This window comes from Myzus persicae, unplaced genomic scaffold, assembly GCF_001856785.1.
Source record: "Myzus persicae strain clone G006 unplaced genomic scaffold, MPER_G0061.0, whole genome shotgun sequence".
Lineage (NCBI taxonomy): Eukaryota > Metazoa > Arthropoda > Insecta > Hemiptera > Aphididae > Myzus > Myzus persicae.
Genome location: NW_019101855.1, coordinates 393,239 through 414,798, shown reverse-complemented (window position 1 = coordinate 414,798; position 21,560 = coordinate 393,239). Strand labels below are relative to the sequence as shown.

At 30.8% G+C, this 21,560-nt stretch overlaps 1 protein-coding gene across 2 annotated transcripts in view; it reads left to right on the top strand.

Moving 5' to 3' along the window:
- LOC111030601 (thyrostimulin beta-5 subunit) overlaps positions 1 to 19,190 on the top strand; it is a 34,192-nt gene extending 15,002 nt beyond the window's left edge. The window contains exons 1-3 of one of the 2 annotated variants that reach the window (XM_022310172.1): positions 12,253 to 12,450; positions 13,326 to 13,521; positions 18,575 to 19,190. In XM_022310172.1, the coding sequence (XP_022165864.1) occupies positions 13,333 to 13,521; positions 18,575 to 18,811 (426 nt within the window). In that variant the 5' untranslated portion in view covers positions 12,253 to 12,450; positions 13,326 to 13,332 and the 3' untranslated portion in view covers positions 18,812 to 19,190. Of the gene's footprint in view, positions 1 to 12,252; positions 12,451 to 13,325; positions 13,522 to 18,574 lie in introns of those variants that run through there. The other variant, XM_022310171.1, reaches the window with a different exon arrangement.
- The last annotated feature ends 2,370 nt before the right edge of the window (positions 19,191 to 21,560 follow it).

Here is a 21,560-nt window from a genome sequence, read left to right as displayed (position 1 = left end):
ACTTATTGCCAACTGGCTGGGTATGTAAGCGGGTTGTGGTGGTCAAAGTCCAGTTTTCATGGTAAGGACTACAAATGTCAGTGTGGTAAATTCACCAGGTACATTTTGACCTGTAAAATAATTTACCGTAAATTCCACCAATTTTTTTTACCGATAAATTATTTTCTACCAAAAAAATGATGTGTGACTCCTCTAATCAAAATTCAATCAAAAACGTGTTTCTCGATTTGTAAAGAGATTTTTCTTATCAACTGATTATATTAATAATTAATGTACTAATCGTATTTTCTATTTTTTCGACACAGTTCATGGTCAAACATCAATCGTTATCAATTTATCATTTATCAGCTATCGATATTTGAATATTTAATATTTCTATTTTAAGAGTTTAAGCCGTATTTGTGAGTGTCTAGTCTGGACGTGTATCAACATTTTTTTACCTTACAAGTTACAATTTAAAAAAAAACCTTTAAAAGTGAAGACTAAAAAAAAGCGATGATTACCTACGTCGATTAAAGGCAAACGTTTTAAATGTTTATTTTGTGGCAGCATTTACAAAGAAAATGTAGCATGAATGGTTTCACATTTTTCTAAAAATTCAAAAGTAAGAATAAACCATAAAATATATTAATTATTATTTATTAATTGTATTATGAATAATTAAATATTCATAATATTTAATAGTTAAATATTCATAACCTGGTCTAATACAGATATTCATTTTTAGTTCTTTAAATTTTAATTATAAAAAAGATTTAAATTTGACAATTAGTATACAATAATAGAAATAAAAATCATATTTAATAATAAATAACAATGGCTCTAAGATTTAGCAATTTTAACACTTACCACTAACATTTTTTTTGGTAAATTTACCGACATTTTTTTATGTAAATTCTCCATCTATAGCAAGGGTTATAGTGTATTTTTTTTTCGTTTTTCTGTATTATTAAATAAAAATAAACATAATATTGTCATATATTTTAATTCTTATTAACATTAATTGACCCCCTACTAGATAAGAAAAACATTCCTATATATAAAATGAATACACTTTTATTGACTAATAAGGCGTCGTTCAGAATCTATAAACAAGTTTTGTTTACTCTGGCGTACCTCAGTTTAAAAGGCGTTTTAATAGTTTGTCGTCGGAGTCAGATTTAAGAGCAACGTAATAATGTATCACTGAAATTCATTAAAACAACAATATAATTTTTCAATGATACTGGCAAAGCCAAACCACGACCGTGGTGTAGCTAAATAGCCTATTTATAGCGCCGTGTTATCAATAATTTATTGAAAATCATAAAATAAATCACATACGTGTTATGAAAGACTCCTGATAGTGGTGGAAGTATCAGAAAAAATTGAAAACTTTGAGTTTAATGCTTATTCATATGAGCTATTATGCTACTGAGTCCATACTCAGGGAAATTAAACGTTTCATTCATCTGGTTTAATATTTATCTACCCCACATCGTGTCACATAAATCAATCAACAATGAAGAAACGATAATATTGTCAATCCTGTTATAATTTATTATAATATTAAAACAATAAATAATTCTAACAAGATTTAAAAGATTTTTTCAAACAATAAATAAAAATGTGTTGCAACGACTAAATAGTTATACATTTTAAAAATAATTTGATTCCGTCACATGCTATTGTTTTTTTTCGATGGAAATATGAATTTAACGATGGTAATTTTAAATCTTTAAGTACCTATTAAAAAATTGCATAATTTATAGATAATCGATTTAGTTCTACAATATTATAGTAACAGATTAAAATGTATTATTAATCATAAATACTCGATTTTGAAGTTCATATTATTACATTGCTAATTTCACGGTTCGAAACGTTTATGTTTATAAACTGTTTGCTTTCCAATAGTTCAGGAGAGTCTAAAATGTAATTACATATTTTCAATTTCATCGAAAGCAGTGGTACAATAATTTTTAGATTTAAACTCGACCGTTCGACAAAATTATCATATTTTACTGTGGTGCATCGACGAAAGTTCATTTATAAGTGCATGTAGATAAAGTAGGAAGTGAGGCCAACTTAGTCAACCGCGCATAACATAATATTATACTCGTAAAATATGATTATGATAAAAATTGAAATTTTATACGATCCAAACGAAGTGTAAATCTAACGAATTTAATCGCCACTATGAATAGTCGTACTTATTGTCGATACCTACGATTTTTTTTTATTTCCAGATACTCCTAATTTCGTAATATTACATAACACGACGCCGTAGTCATCTACATATTATTATATATTCATTTAAAGTTCTCGGGTTTCTGCAGTACAGACGAATAGTCAAGAACAGCGGTTCCCAACCTTTTTGGTTTTGCGGACCACCAATTTTGTAAAAAACCTTTGAGGCCCACCTATATACGTAAGCACATATTATGTATATAAATATATATATATACGGCAGTTATTAGAAATACAAGAATTAAAAAATCAATTTTTATATTAAGAAAAACACTTTATTCAACTTAATTACAAGTTAAACAATTTAATGTGATTTTTGACATTGCTTGTTCTCCAAGAGAGAGTTAATATTTGGATTAAAACTGGATAGTTTTTACCTAACCTAACCTACACTGCAGTTAATATTGGTTAAATATTATTATAACCAGAAATATTATAAAATATAAATTATAAGGTATATATAAAAAAATATATATATAGTAATATTATTTAAAATATATATGATATTTAATATTATATGGTTCACGGCCCAGTACCATGCTGCTCGCGGCCCAAGGGTTGGGAACCGCTGGTCTAGGAGAAAATGCATACGGCTGAAACGTGAAATAGTATCTTGTCAAAGGCAAACATGCAGAGCGTACGAATAAGATTATGCAACACTGCAACGAAATTTTAATTTGTTTAAGCCCCGAAAAATATGCGTCCTCGGCTTTTCATCGATTCGTCTACAACACCCGAGTTCTCGGAGTACTGAAATAACACGATTATCCTATCAAAATTTATGACTTCGAAGCCTCGCATATCTTTCACTGCGGGTCGGGCTCGCGTGTAACACAATACTTATCATTATGAAAATATCATCTTTTCTATTTCACTTATTAACTCTGCAGAGTTCTGTCGAAACAAAAAACGTCAGCGAACATCGACTTCGGAGTGGTAATATAATAAAATACGAGTAGGTCACGTGGGCAGAGGACAATATCTCTGTAGTTGTATGTTATGCAAAACGCACTACAGATGACTCACACTGACACTCGTTTATACGTGCATATTATGTTCGTGTCAACGGTTTTTGTGAGAAAAATGTTTTCGGTTTTATTATTATATTATTTGTTGTGGGTTTAAAATAGGCGGGTACGTCGCAACTGTTCTGTAGGTAATGTGGCATCACTTCCAAATCCAATTGTGGACTGGTGAGTGAATTGTAAACGCCACTCCAATAAATTACTGTAAGCTACATATTTTGCGATGATGCGTAATCGGTCTTGTCGATAATATTATTTTTGGTAAGATAGTTATAATTATATGTTAAGTGACTTATATAACTCGAGTGACAAGTCTGACGGAGGTCATAATAGTTATTTTTATAATATTTTAAATATTTATTATTAATATAGAGCAACCGCAATTTACAACATTACAGAGAATTCCAAAAGGAGTCCCATTAATAGTTTTACATTGCCATTTAGTAATATAATATTGCACTTCTACGTGAGAATCATTAGATGATATTTAACATAAAATCAAACAAAATATAATCTATTTAATTATTCAGAACAATTAAAAAACATCGATAAATTAATTATTAATGTTAGCATCTTCAACAGCATTATAATAATTTGAAATAATTATCTGATTTTATACAATATGCGAATTATTGTATTGGATACTATGAACAATTGTACATACAATTCAATTTTTGTTTTGTAATACACAAATGTTTAAATTAGATACCGATAGTCATAGAAAAATTAAATTAAAAAAAAAATTATTTTTTAAACAGTATTCTTATACATATTTAAAAAAAAAAATTTCAAAGTTCATTGTGTTTTCTATGATATTGTCTGTTAGACTATAAGACAATCACCATGTATATTATATGAATTTCTTCAGTGCCCCGTGCACAGAGAAAGAGTGGTGACATATGATATGCTTTCGGTCGGAGAGCACAAAATATTATTTTTCCTCAGTACGTCGACGAGTGATGACGAACTTGAGTCGTTTGTTTTTGTAATCGCCCATATATTTTATTTCCAATCTCACTGTGAAGGTTTGTTCGAATCAGTCACTGCTATACTTTCCTCCAGCGTTGAATAAGGATAACTTTAAAATTATCTTAATAGGATAGCAGACAGTTGAATAAAAAAAAATATCCAGATAAAATATAGGATAACCTAATTTTTATCTAGATAAAAATAGATAATTTTACTTACAGTTTTTAGAATTTTAAAGACTTTATAAATAAAATAAATTATAATGTATATACTTATTACAATTACGTTTAATGAGTATTGATATTACATTAAACATTTTGAATTATCTCGAATCTTATTATTATTTTTTTTTTGTTATGGCATCAACTGCATGGTTATTAGCCATATTTCACTTGAGGGAAGGTATGGTTAGTTCAGAACACGTGTATTAGTGTGTGTGACAGGAATTTGTCACTTGGAACCTGGAGATATAGAAGACGTTTGTAATTTAAGATTAAAAACCTCACCACACCAATCCACTCTTACTTAATTTTATTTTTTAATGAAATAGTGAAAATTGTAATAAACACATAATAATCAATGCAGATAATTATACCTAAGAAGTATTAACATTTTACTTAAATCGGTTTAGTACATACCAACATTCCGCAATAATGTAGTCCAGATGATGCCTTATGAACTAATTATGGCATTTGACACGTTGTTTTAAATTTCAAATTTTAAAAATTTAGAAAAACGGAAAAAATCAAATGAAATTAATAAAAATGTTATCAAATTATCTAGACAAGATAAAAATATAGTGTGTTTATTTAATTTAGATAACTCACAACACTACAATAACAACTAAATAAAATAATAAAATATTTAAGTATTTTCATAGTTAGTATTATAATCAAATTCTCCAGACGCAAGTTATGTTTTGGTATGATTTGGACATATCCAATATTTCAATATTTATAAATGACAAATTTCATTTAAATGATAAAATAACTTTAAGTCTTGTACTTGAACAGTATAACTAAAAAATAGAAATAAGATTTTAATAAATACTCATTGTATATAAAATAAAACATTTAGATATATATCTGCTTTACAATAACTATAAAAATCTTGATGCCATTGACAGTGTAACCAGGGGGGGCAAGTAGGGGCAGTTGCCCCTCCTTTGTCTTTTTTTGGGTCAACAATCAAAATATTCTTCGAATTTGTTATTTAAAATATTATCATTTTATGATAAAGCTGCTGCTGGTTGCAGCTGTTAACAGGTATCATAATTAATACTAAATAAGTAATTACTGTAACCGACTGGTATTAACTGATTTATTAAAATAAACTAACTTTTTTTATCATTATTTCTGGTTGTTTTATAGTTATTTTTATAGCTGGTGATTAGTTTAGTAGGTAGTTTATTTTGAAAATTATACCTGGCAACACTCTAGCGATTGATAATTATATTTAATGTTTTTATTATTAAGTTCTCAAATTATTAAAATAATTTGATGGTTTTTGCTTTAATATCCAGGTATCATATTTATTTTATAGAAGCCTGAAACATTTAATTTTATAAATAACCTAAGATTATCAAATCAATGGTGACATTTTATTTATAAAAAAAATATGTAGGTATTTTTAATTTAATGCTGCATTTTAATTAATTAAGTGAACGGTATAAGATTAAGTCTTAACTATCTACTTATTATAATTAATAATTTTTTTACAACTCCAACCGATATGAAAGAAAACATGTCGAAAACAGCGCTTCAAAACTTCATTACTAATCAAATAGTGAAACAAAAGGTGAGAAAAGAAAATATTTTGCTCCCCCCTTTTGAGACGACCTTGAACGCAAGTGTTTGAAATATATATAATTATAAATATACACATGTGCCGCAGCTGGTATTCATAAATCAGTTCTCAGTACGAAAAGTTGTCACAATAGACAATATGGTAATAATTTATACAACAGTATACATTTTAGACTCTAAAACTTATGACTCAACCGAATGTATGTTCCAGGTTTTTAACGATTTTTGGACAAATCGTCCCAAAAGCATTGGACAACTGTGATATCGCTGTCGTTCACACGGCAAGTTTTTTTTATATCGCTCCCTACTTGAGTGACCCGATGGACGCTTGTTGTTTCTATCTGTTAGGAAACGTTTTTCACACTTACTTCCAAGCACACCTGTCATTTTTCGCCAAAATCAAAGCCTTAGTCGGACATTAATGTTAAGCAGTTCTAACCTTGGACAAAGTGGATGTTTTTACTTTTTGAGGATGGGTTTGAGTAAAAAAATTATACATGTAAACAATAAGAAGGCTATACTGTCATAATCCAACGCGGATTTACACGAATAAACGTTTTTGTTATGTTATTGAGTTGGATTTTATTTGATAGGTACCTATTATATTGTTATAAACAGACTCATCAACAAGCTGGAGTAAAATTAATTTTTGCGGCTTGTGGAATTTGTGCCTATATTATTTGTATAGGTATACTTCTGGTTTTTTTGTAACCGATGTAAAAACTTCAAGAAAAAACTTGTATTGAATTCTTAAACTTTTTGACCAAATAACAAAAAACATTATCAATACATTAACTATTAAGGTACCTACATTGGAAAAACCAAAAACACTGCGATATCATGCGAAAAACGATATAATTTGTATTTTTTTCTTTCATGAGCTTAAAAACAAGATTTTGAAGGTTTATAGTTTCATGATCATAATTTCCAAATTAAAAGCATGAAAACGCACATTTTGGAAAAAACAATTCACATAAAAAAAATGCTTAGAAACTAAACTGCATTTGTTCCGATATTTTTATCTATTAGTTATTTCTTAGAATTTTAAGTACCTAGGAAAACCAATGAATTGTATTTATTTGAAACAAAAATTAACACAAAAACTTCTTTATAAATTATATAGTATATTTTTTTAATTTTTTTTTTTAAATATTTAGATTCCCACTAGACCTGATATTTCTATGAAAAATGTTCCTTTTTGCGAAACGAAATCATATAATAAACATTACACATTAATGCACCAAATGTTACAAATACCTACTTTCGATATTATGTTTGCGAATAAAAGCATTGCATTTTTAGTGTGAATAGTAGTTTTTTCACTGTTAATTAAGGTTTTTCACATGTACAACACCCCCACCCCAACATTTAAGTTCTGGATGGCACCGATGGTTCGAGTGTCGTTTCTGCGAAAGTACCTATACTCATCGTTACAGCTGCTGTTGGCGCGAAAAATCGTCATCGGATGTCGGGGCACACCACCTGCAGAATCCTTCCACATGAAAGGGCTTTTACAATAAATTCGCAAACGGAAACGCGTAACGTCGAGTTCTATATGATATTTAAAAGCGATACAATATATCGTATATGTGTATTCACTCTGACAAGAACCAAGCAAAAGATCATGACCGATGACCGGCAATTCGGATCGTCTAGCTCTCTTCCCGTCATTACTTACGTTACGTTAGATAATATAAAATATAATATTGTACATAAATGTCGGGGTGAGAAAAAAAATACCCACGTATAACGTCTGCGGTTTCCTCGGCGCCAATTTTATTCGCGAACTAAAAAAAAAAACATTATTCTACAAAAATAAATGTATTTTGCTCGACCGAGGGATACCTATTAATCTTTCGTCGGGCATCATTTACGTCATAAAATACTTTGCCGTGTTTTGGTCGGACGCATTTAACACGACGAATACTTGCGGAAGTTGTATGGGAATATGCGGTATATGACACCTCCGACACCCTCTCTTGGGTACACAGCATTTTCGGCTCGAAACTTGTATAGTTGTATGAGACCAGTTGTATGGTCATATTCATCGTTGGTATTTGACTTAAGTCCTTAGCTGCCCGGTCTCGATGCGATACTACTTATATGCGTACACACAAAGAGACGGAAAGAGTGAGTGAGAGAGAGAAAAATCGACGAGAACGTACCAAAAACAATAGAACAGAAACTGCTGTCCGTACATATACAGTATACAGAGTGGTTGTTTCATCAGAAAACATAATATCAAATATGAGAAGTATTATATGAAAATTAGGATGATTTAGTACTACAGTTGTACGAATGTGTGTCATAGTTCATTCTGAATTCGAAATTCTTCAATTAAAATATTTCATAGTTGAAAATGTCACTCTTTTTGAAATATTTCAATGAAATAATTAAAAAAATAATTTTCTTTTTTTAACCGTGTTCGGTTATAGATGATATAATAATATATATTGACTATACAAAGAAAACATTAATAATGAATAACTTATCAGTTAACAAAGGCTTATGAATTTCTATAATAGTATGTAAATCCATATAGTTATAAATTAAGTTTGTAACTGTATAACTGCGTAGGTATAAAATATGGTTGATTGGCATTAATTGTATTACAAACTTCTAAATCTAAGAAAAACTAGTGTTCGCGCCCAACAATAGGGGCTACCCGAAGGACCACTCGATGACAACCGAGACAAGATTATCACTAGTTGTGCCTTTTGCAATGGTGCCTACTAATTAAGAAATAGGCAACTGAATATACCTACGCCTTATTATCTAGGGATAGGCAATTATAGATACACGACGACAACAAGGATGGGATAGACCTATTTATGGATTTAGGATGGTTCAATTTAATTATGGGTAGGGGGTCTCTGTGGTCGATTCGGTCTGGTGCAATGACCACAGAGCTCACAAGAAACAGGGACAATACTTAAAGCTATCTTAACTATACTGAAGTCTTGTGCTGTTGACCGGAACCGACGGTGACCTGGACGACCTGGGCGGCCTCTCACACAACATACGTTGCTGGCGGACTTACGCGGACGACTCGCTCAGTACGATGACTACAAATTACGGAAATCCGGAGACGGTGATACACTGCCGACGACGCAGCTCGGAAAACTGAATCTTGAAGACCTGGGCGGCCTCTCACACAACGGATGTTGCTGGCGGACTTACGCGGACGACTCGCTCAATACAATGATGAGAATAATAATGAAAAGAGACTTACGCATTCAGCTTGGGTAAGAGATCGAGTTTTATTGGTTGGATAATGGTATAACAGCAACACAAAATATAATAATAATAACAGTGAGCAACCAGGTGCACATTGCAAAATAATTAAGTATATAATATAGATTTGGTGCTCACTGTTGTAGTGAATAATACATAATAATATATAGATCGCTTTAATAGCGGATCAAAAAACAAGAGCGATACAACTTTTTGTAGAAGATGGTATATGACAAAAAAAAAACGCAGTATAAGATAATATAATAAAAACAAAAACAGGGGCGTTGGCCGTATAAAGTAAACAGAGAAAAAATATATATGATTACACAAAATGATAATCACGTTCAAAGACAGAGGATATACAATACTAACGGACAAAGAACATTGATAATTATAATAAATACGAAAATAATAATAATACACATTTAATTAATGAGAGGTGTCGGTGGAAACGAGAGATGATTAGGAAAGGACGGTCGTCGTCGCGGCACAACGGCAACGATCTCGTATCGCCAATTATTAGGCGCGAACAACTAGAATCTTAGGTTATTTAAAATCAACAATATTATACAATAAAATAATACAGTGGTATTCATTTTATTGTTGTATAAGCACTTAGTTTTTACTTATATAAAGTAGTATAAATAAAATAAAATTTTTAAATAATTATGAAACAATTTTCCAATATTAAGTACCTAATAAGTAATAAATAAACAAATATCAAACATATTTTGTTTTTAAGAGTTTTAATATACCTATTTTATGATGTGGAGTTAGCTTGTGCGCTTGTAGCTAATAGATAAAAGGCCATGTTTAAATTTGTTGTATTATAGATATTTTGTTAAATAATTTTTACATCATATTATGTAAGCATAACATTAGATACATAAGATACATATTTTCTTTGTTTCATATAATAAACCTTTTTTGAAAATATTCACCTGCAAGTTGATAACTATAAGCTATTGGATATAATAACAAACATTTTTTTCATAAAAAATAAAAAATATTCCAAGAAAATGAATTTCATGAAATTTTGGAACCCTTATTTTGTACCCACTAGGTCATAACATTATTTTGAAAACCCAATACGTGAACAACTAAACCAAAAATAATCAACGTCCGGACCTTGCTGCCGTCTATAAAAAGAGTAAATCTACTACCGTGTTTTCACAATAATAAATACCTATTATATTAAACACCGAATACGCGTGCACGACAATTCCAACCCTGTATACTGTATAGTATACAATATTATATTTAATGGGTGTGCGAGCTTGCGGTGTTTGTTTAATATTGTCTCCCCCTGCCCCTAAATATGGCTTACGATCTCTGCTCTGATACGACGACCATGAAGAATACATATACACTGAACACGCACATCCACGCGCACATTATATATGGACGTCTCGTGAGAAACCGGACAATTGTCGTCGGCTTATTTTCTCCCATATCGTCTGTATATAGGTATATATATATATTCCGTATTTCCTCATAACGTTTTCCAGCGATATTACAACTCCACCGCCGCCAAATATTACGCCAAACCAAACATCGTCATAAATATTTGTACGTCCCGGCAGTATCCGATCTCACGGTTTTGCCTTTGCCGCAGACTTCCGGACGCCAGTCGTTATAAATACACGCCGTCGTCTCTGTTGTAATACATTACAATTGCAGGACATTCTATTATACCGACGGACCGGATGCAACCGGAAGTCCTTAATCGTTACTGCGGTGCAACGTTTCTCCGGCTGGAGACGACGATTCGTCTCAATAATTGCGGTTTAACGTCGATTTGCCGGTCAACGTGATTTGAGCCTTAGAAATAACTGCAGTACAATATCAACGACAAACAGCGCACGTTCATGATATTATTATTACGATACTCATCAAAATGTACAATAATTAACATTATTTGCAATATCGACACGCTTTCTACGTATTGTTTCCTGCAATGTGAGTTTCGATGCATCCTCTCCGCAATATATTGATTAGACATTTTACAAACGCAATCGTAGTGGCCCGATCTGCATTTTTAATTATCGTTCATAGACCATTCGCCGCCGACATTGTTCGAAATATTGTATTATTTTATATACCAGATAACGACCTCTGCAATATAGGTACTTTCTTTTCGAAATAACAGTGGTTATTTGCTTATTTTCCTAAGTTCTCTGCCGAAAACTTGTTACAACAAATACCTAATCTAAAACTTGATCTGAAACAACAATATTATAAAGTTAATAATATAATGACCCGAAAATAAACGCGAACAAAAGAATTGAAAGAACGACCGATGTTAATAAGAATGCACAAACAAACCAACCAACGTAATTATTTTTTTTTCTCAAATAGGTGTAAGCGAAGAAGTCATGACAATATTATAAAAACAAAAGATGAGGTTTTTTTTTTAAACCGGTACCTATATAATATATTTTTAAAGTTTTTAAATACCGATTAATACAACGGTCCTTTGTACACTAATTATTACGCTGAAAAAAATTAATTTAGTCCAAATAAGAAGCAACGCAATATTTATTCAAACCAGTGATGTTTATTTTTCAATATTCAAATATCGTTATTTAAAATTAATATATACAAAAATATTTATAATACTATCTGTACAAAAAATTAACAATAGGTATGTTGAATTTCAAAAAAAAATATCAAAAGGATTTATTCTTTTGCGTATTTTATGTTGGTTTTGATTGCTTGTAACAATTAGTTATTTAAAACAACTTTATAATAATTGTATAAAATATTATCTTTGCAACTAGGGCATCAGGCTTTTGTTATTGATAACACTAAGAAACATATTTGGAATTAAAAATCGATTTTAACAAATTATCGTTATATAATATACAGATAAAAAGAATTACTGCCATGTAGACATGTATAACCACACTTTCAAGTATATAGATATTTCTTTAGGCGTAGTAAACAATATTAATCAAATATGCGTATTATAGCAGCTTTAGTATCGGCGCAGTTTACAAATTTATTCAAGACGAGACAAAGTGCTCCGAGAGAATGCGTATTCAATTATATCAAAAATGGAAATACGTGCTTAAGTTTTAAATATATTAGTATTGGTCTTGTGTAAAGTATCTAGATGGTGTTAACTTTGTAGAAGAAAATAGTATAATAATATTTTTCCGATACCTTTGAATCCGGAGAATAAATAGGTGAATTCTTTGAACTTATAATTAATGCAACAAATAAGCATAGAAAAACAAGAAATTATTTAAAAATGTATTTATTTACAATTATTGTTGTGAGTTACAAAAGGTAATAGCATAATGCCGTACTTTTGTGTAATCAAATATCATAGAATATCATTTCAATATTTGAATAAAGTGTTCGAATGTCACGAATAAAATTAAAAATTAGAAGATACAATACAAATTTAAGTTTAACGAGAAATTGTATTCTCATCACAAGTTTCCTTTATTTATTATTATACAATAGAGACTTTTTCCATTGTGTTTCATCAATTTATAATCAGAATATAATGCTTGCAATTGCAACATGTTTTAAGACCTTTAACAAATTTCATATTGTATTCGATTTTCACGAGTAGAATGAAGATACCAATAACTAATAGTTAATATTTGGAGCAATCTATCTTGATTGTGTTGAAATAAATTAAATTTAAAAAGAAAATAACAAGAACACGGCGATGACTGATAGTCAATAATGTCATACGGTTTTTGGTTTGTAAAGTAAAATAAAGTCAGATCGGGAAACAAAACTTATGTAAGCACAGTAAGTACTAAGATAAATTATAAACAACAATAGTAATCTTATTGTTTACAAACAAAGTATTTTGTTTATTGATATTGCGTCATAATAACATGGAAATCAATACTGTGATGGAAAATGTTCGATAAGAAAAAACGCAGGTGATCAGAATAATATTTTGTGAACTTTTCGAGCCCCCCCCCCCCTCTCCCTCTCCGCGAGCGGGGTAGTCGTTGCTTCTGTCACTGCTACCAGCGCGTAAAGCGCAATGAATTTATTAAGTAAAAAAATCATTTTTTCCTTCTATACATTGTTTTAGCATACCAATGGTTTGCTTGGCGGTGTTGTGCGCCATATCATCGATGATCGTATGGTCTTCGGTGGCGGGTTTCGACATGTTAGACTGTAACCGACAGCTGTCCACTTTCCGAGTGTCCAACACCGACGTGAACGGAAGGACGTGTTCCGATGAGATCAACGTGATGTCGTGCTGGGGAAGATGCGACTCAAATGAGGTATATACCACGGTTACCTACTGTACAGTAACCATCAGAGTGTACTGTTTTTGTTTTTTTTTTTTTTTTGAAATGATGATATTATTATAGCGTGTGATGCAGCGGCGTCACGAACACTTTATCCGCAAGGGAAATATTGTTGCCGCCCACGCGAACACGATATAGAATAAAAACCGGCATCGTCTAATTTTTTTTTGTCTGTTGTAAAATAAAAATTGATATTATTTTACGACATCGATTAACTTTAGTGTAACCTAAGACTTCCAATAGATAATAAGTACCCCACAATATGATAATATTATCTTCTCAGTTTCCATACTGTACACGACAATATAGAGGATGAAGTGTTTTATTGCCTATGAATGCTATCGTTTAAAGTAAATCGGTAAAGTGTACCAATCGTCCGATGCTAATTTATCGTACGCTGAATTGAAATCAACATATTACTTATTCCGTAATATGATAGTACAACATAAAAACATGTTTAACAAAATTATGCAAAAAACTGTTTGGGGCAATTTCTCCCAAAAAATATGTTCGTGACGTCACTGGTATAGTATGATGTATATCCCGCGCACCACGATAATAATATTTTATCTACCAATCTTTTATTAATATTCGAATCACTAGGTAATTCAACATTTTGTGATCACGTAATTCGAAACATAATTTATCTACATTTCGGAAAAAATTAATTTTCAATGGTTTTTATACGATTTAAAATATTTGACAGCAGAAATTTGATGTTCGCTCATAAAAATGTAATATATTAAAATAATTTTATGTGTGTTCAAATCAAAAGAGTCAAAAATGATGAAATGCTTCCACAACGCATTGATATAATATAATAGAAACCACGTGTAAGCAAATTGGTGTAATAAAAACAATTTAAAAAAACGCATTGATTTATAAATAGTTTACACTAGCGATAACGCAAAATATGATGACGCAAAGTGGTAAACACTTACAAATAAATAATTGATATTTTTTGACATAACTGTTGATTGATTGAACTATAATCGTTATTATTGCACACCATATTTTTCGGTATTCTCATTTTTCAATTATATCTATGAGAAATATTTGGGAAATGTTTTTTTGCCAACGACGATAAAAAAAAAAATATAATCCTATACTTTCTTTTTACCAGATAGAGCTTAAGATATAATATTGCGTGACTGGTTGAATCTAATCTTCGTTTAAAATCCCTAAAAATGTCATTTGCTTTTACTTCATGGGCACACGTTTGTGTAGCGATTTCTGTAGTTCGTGAATATTCAGTATTATCATTTATCATTCCTACCCAACCTACATTAGGTCTATGATCGATAAGACGTATTCTTCGGCCCAATTAAAAAAAAAAAAAACATTTGAAATTATACATAAATGTGAGAGATCACAGTGCTAACTAAGTACGAATTCATACTTTTTGAGTGTGCAGAAGACCGTAGTGTCTATCTACTTGCCTGTTCAGCAGTCCTATCAAAAACCATTTTGGTACGGTTCATTCTTAATTAAACCTTATAATTTTCGAAAATTATAGTAGATAACTTCTGGCTCATAACGAAACTAGAACATACTATAATATAGTATGTACGGTTATTACTCAGCAGTACGCCACGTGATCATTTTCAAATGAAACAAAAATAACCCTAAGCATGTACCTACTTTTAAAGCTCTATAAGCGTAATGTATATTTTATTCATCAAGTTATCAACGGAATAGACATTTAATTAAAATATCGTAAATCATCTCTTTGTTCGTGTCTGTTTATGTGTGGTGGCCGTTCATAATAAAATAGACTTCCTCATGTTAAATTCGTTAATTTTTAAAAAAAATATTTTATAAAATATTTGGATTATAATTATTTTCGCGATAAACTCAATTTGTTGGGTCACTTATTTGGCTATATTAATCAACTTTATAGTATTGCGCATTGGAATAATGCCAAGGAAAATGTAAAGCAGAATTAAATAAACACAAGTCTGTACCTATAAACAATTTTACATTATTGTATGCGTCAAATTGTCGGGGCAATACTTGAGTATTGTTCAACGCTATGTATGTGACTCATTGTAAACAATACGTTTAATTGAATCACTTGAGCGTGTTCGTTATATCGGCTACAAACGAAATCGAAATAGTGGTGACCTTTCTCCTTCTTTCTCCGCATCCCTAAAAATAATTCAAGAGAGTCTTAACATAGAACGTGTGGATACTGGGCGTAGGCTTATTGACATTTATTTACTTCATTTTCAAACTTTTAAACGGATCCATCTATATCTTGTCCTGAGCTACTAGAACTCGAACAATTTCACGCCCCTCACTGCCCGCTTCATTCTCGTCCAACTTTCTCAATAAAAACCCACCGGACATCATATGGATATATTGACCCTACATATCGCATCTCGTCGCGTGAATGCAACGAATTAACTAATGTCAATATATTCAATTCAAAAAGCAATTCATTCCCGAAGTGACTGATAAAATTCCCCATACTATGTGTCAATATAATATTGTACTTTTCAGTGTTTTTTTTTTCTCGACAGCAATACTTAACAAAGTCTATTTTATGTTCCTTTCTTTATATTAAAAATATATATTATGAAGTTGCATAATATTATGTACTATGTTTGAGCACACACACAGATAAATATAGATGAATAATAAAACGGTTTTTAGTTTTGTAAAAATTATAACTTTAGTCTTTGTTTTAATTTTTCAACTAAACCGTGCTCTACACCAATTTAACTCTTTCAAAGAGCATAACAATATAGTAATAATAATAATAATAATAATAAAAACAATATTGTAATAAACTCTTCCTGTCTCGGCGTTCTTCCCGGCAAAAACACTTTTTTCTTACCGAACGCCTCGTCGTAACCGCATCCGTTATACTAAACTTAATAGAATACACTCTGCAGCGTGTCTATAGTGACTTCGTAATATAATAAGAACGTACGCTACAAGTGCGGCGCCAGACATAAATAATTTTCAACCATCAAACCCAATGGTTGAGAAGTTTTATCAATTTTCCGAATATATTTTCTTAATGTTCAAATTTTTCTTATTTTTATACAATGTGTTGTAACGGTTTATGAGTAACTATTACTCCTCTCTGGTTATTGGAGTACAGGAAAAATCAAAACATCGTTTGGTATCATTTTATGGTCAAAGGACCAAAAAAAAATAATGTTTGTTTTGATAAATTACCTATTAATGAGTATGATTTTAGTATGTCCATGCTGAGAAGAAAAAATCCATTTGACTAGTCCGTTTATCTAACAGTAAACAAAATTGTCAACTTTTCAAAATTACCATCACGTCATAAGCCCTATAGAATTATCTTCCAAAATTAACCAATCTACCAGTATGCTCTAAAACCAAATTAGCGCTGATACAAAAAAAAATCTGAACAAGGCTTATAATGTTTAAAGAATAGATTAGATCTTGACTTCTAGTATTGACTCCCCGAGAGGTTGGTTGTAACGTGAGCCGGGGGTAAAATCCAGAAATACGCATAAATAAACTCTATAAATTCCTATATTGACTTTCTCTATAATTTCAATAAATAGACGTACCTAACAATGCACACAACGTATGTATACTGCATATGTACAATGTACGTATTACTTTTTTGAGATTTATAAAATATTCCTTCTTTGTAAAATCAGATATAAAATAAAGCTATAATTTTCGTAATGTGCTTTTCAAACTTTGAACTATATGTTACCTTTTTTGTACTAAAAAAAAAAATTATGTAGCATCTTACATTTCCTAGTAATACATTTTATGTAGTGTTTTAAATGTGATGAACATTATATCTCACGTATAATATTATTATGAATTGTGCAACAGGTTTTCTATAAAGAGAACTGATGAGCTACTCAATAAAAAATAAATGGTCACCTGTTACTATTCGATACCATCTATGTCGTTTATTTGGTGTTAAGGAGTAGAATGAAAAACGGTAGTCAAAACAACCGATTTATTGCTATTTTTTTTTATCTATCACCACAGCAATCAAATTTTTTCATTTCTTTTATTCAGTACTCTAAGTAATATTTTAAAGTACTCACATTGTAGGTGCAGGTGTGTTGTGATATTTCGTTTGAAAGCAATGATAAATCGTCGAATTCAATGGGGTTCGGTAAAAATCACGGTTGCTAACAATTCTTTGAAATCACTTGCACAAAAATGAGGAGATGGTTAATGATAGTGTTCTCCACGAAGCTAAAATAAATAAGAGAAAAAAAATAGATAACATTTCTTAGTAACCTCTCTAACTGGTCGAAAAGTCACATTCGATTTCTTACTATTACTAAAAGTTCCAAGGTATTTTGAAAAACTTTACGAGGAGTCATCTTACTTGGTGTAAGTCAAGTTTTCATAGACTTGAAAATATTCTAAAACTAAGACATTCATTGTTGTAAAGAGAGTACAAAATAAACATTATCGGTAAAAAAATATTGACACAATAATGTAATATTATAACCATTATTGTCGTTTGTCATTCATATTATTGTCGTCTACGGTATGGATCAAAATCTATACTAATATTTTACTCAAATTATTATCGTGTTGTCGTGTCACTACAATTATACATTTTGCAAGTTCCCACATAAAATTTATATTTTTTTATTAATCACATTCGGTTAGGTAATTAATTCTAATTTACATGACAGTTAAATAATATATTATTTTACGTTATAGTCAATGTTTATACAATCAAGACTAAAAACTCTTTTTCCTTTGGAAGTTATTATGGTGTTGGTATTTCAGTGGAGGTCTGGTTGTACAGCTTCTCCCAGTAGATTAGGAATGCTGTGTTTATTTCTTGAGTTTTCGAACTCTGGACATTCAGTTAATATAATATTATGCGTTTCACCGCGTATTCCACTCCAAGCGATGGTCATTTATGGGGGGGGGGATTTTCAGACATATCAAAATAAAATACGGCTTTTCCGTTTCGTATGACGATCCGTCGGCATACATAATATATACCGCACCGTGGTGACCGATTACCGTTTTATTTTTTTTTTGTAATCCACAGGTGTCCGACTGGCGGTTCCCATACAAGCGGTCGCACCATCCTGTGTGCATACACGCCGGCCAGGTGCTCACCGAGTTCGTGTTGAAGGACTGCGACGAAGGCGTTCAGCCGGGCACGGAACTTTACATTTTCCCGCAGGCCACGTCGTGCAAGTGTCACGCGTGCAAGTCGTCGGAGGCGTCTTGCGAGGGGTACCGGTACAAAGATTTCCAGTTCATTTCCGCCGACGAAGTCTGATGGGATTGATGATTTTAAGAAAACAAAAAAATGCGACGGAATTACGACGACAGAAAAACCGAATGAGACATCATATACTCACATATTACATATAAATATATATATTTATTATTATTATTATACGCGCCTTAGTTTTTCTTTTTCTTGTCTCCTTCGATTCTCATTATATCTACAATGCTCGTCTGTTATAATATTATTATTGTCTTTATCGTCACACACTCGACATAACACACTATTATTACTATGTTGTACACTATTAAGTTCTCTGTCAAATAATAATATCATATTATATATCTCATTGTTATCCGAAACGTGAAAAACTAAACCGATTATAATCTATAAGCCCTCGCCTGTCAATAAAATATAATTTTAATGTTTACTGTGTGCTTTTATATAATATCGTATAGTAATATTTATATATTATATTATATAAATATAAATATATATATATATATATATATATATATATATGAATTCTCGGTATACGTGTGTGCGACACGAATAACAATAAAAAAAAAAATTCAGATTAATTAAAACGAATACACGGCGTTAGTTTGTTTTTCCTTCCTGCTATTAATACGAGTACAAATCATATTGTTATGAACAAGTCTGATTACGAAAAGGCGCCGTCGGGCATGCATCGACAATATGTTTTGAACACAAACCGCCGAGATAAAAGTACGGGTGCAATCTATAGTGGGCTGAATACAGCGTGTGGGTAATGTACAAAGTGTTAGTTTAGTCACAAATCATACTTTTTCTCTGGTTGAGCGTAAGTATCGTAGATCAGTCAGCAGTGCACCGATATTTTGAGTGGCATCCAAAGTATGTGACACTTCACTCATCAGCTCGTCTAAACTTTTAATGCTCATTAGCGTTATAGTGTCTAGAGCTACGATTATATTGAATAACAAGACATAAAAAACTTATCTTAAAATTATTATAAAAAATTTAACTAATCAAAAAAAGGCAGAAAAATCCAAAAAATTATTTTTAATTGCACTAGTTATTTATGTCCTAGAGATCATACGAAAACAACGCGAGCTTCTATGAAATCCTATATTCTCAGAAAAAATATGTCCTACCTATTAATATTAAAATAGAAACGTTTGTCAAAAATGATTTGTTCGATGGTGTTTTATTATAATGATTTCAAAATATTATTATATACACCTTTTAGTGCATACATTAGATCATTATATAAATAGGTTAAGTCGTTAGTCGCAGATTATTTACGTTTTTTATTTCAAGAAATCAAAAAAAAAACGATGGGAAGTGTTTAAGAATTTCAAACTTGCAAGCTCTGGTTTGATAAAAAAAAAAAAAATTGTACTACTGACGAATTTGAGATTATTCTGTGAGAATATAAAAAGACATCGGAAAAAAATGAAAACACGATATCCTCTCCGATTCGTCTGAATGATGTTCATAATGATTCTGCTGGAGCTTTCAATAAACCATCGATTTTTCTCTGCCAGCGAACTACATATTAAATTATGTAAGTATATATTTTATCTATATTTTACACTAGTTATTCAACCATCGGCATCGATAATAGCCATAATCTTCGCACAGCGACGGTCTATTCGGTGGATAGTTTTAATATGATAATTAGTCGTCTGGTCAAATCACTGCGTACAATGTTTTACGACATATTATGTAAAATTACAGCACAACAATTGCGTAAATCAACAGCTATTTACAGCTTCAGTTAATTTTAGTCGGCGATGACGGTAAATATACAATTTGGTAAAAAAATCCAAAGACAGATGGAAACCATGGAAAAATAATTTTTTCCTCTTTATACTGTGTACTTAATTAAATGGTAGAAAGATGTATGTAATTATTCGGTAGAAAATTAGATAGTTTAATTTGTATTCACATATTTGTTGCCTAGGTAATAAAAGCTATTACATTATAATTCTAAATACTATGAAACTATTTTTGTAAATTATATTATTATTAGATTTATTTTTTGCTAAAAACGAATTCAATTGCATTATTAAAAGCAATGCATAATAAAAAAAATCTTTTTAAATATAATATAGGCTCTCATCTCCGCTCAGAATCGTCTTCCGTATGCAATGATTTAATATTCAACTCAAATGTAATAAACATATTTTATACAGCTACCTACGACCTACTCAACGACGAGATACACCTGATAACTTCTATATATTGCCGAGGGTTTCCAATTTTTTCTTCTCCTTGATTATTTTGAAACGTTCTGAGACATTTCAATTTTAGACCATAAAGAGTAATGTAATAATTTTTAAACAAATACATTAATTCATACGCTCAAAATCTATTAGATATATACGTCTTATACTTGTCTACGAATGCTCTTCGTGAATCGTAACCGACATTTGTGCTGAAATTTTTTTTCTGTTGAAACAATTATTATAGTTTTATATAGTGGTAAAGTTTTTTTTTTTGAGTGAAGTTTCGATTGGAAACAAAACCCCGCTGAATGAACGAAAATTGTAAACAATAGCTTCTCTTACCGTTCGTCGAAAGAACAATACAACTACTATAAAGTGATTATTTTTGTAAATATAATCAGTGTGACGTGTATGTAGTGTTACAATATCTGGAATACATTGAACCACTGATGAGATTAAACACACGTGGCCAACAATAATAAGACAGTCAATTGCGTGTGTGTTATTTTCAATGTTTCTACGATGGGATTAAAGAATTCTCCATCACACTTTCGAACGAGATCAGCTGTAATTTTTGGTCTGACGAA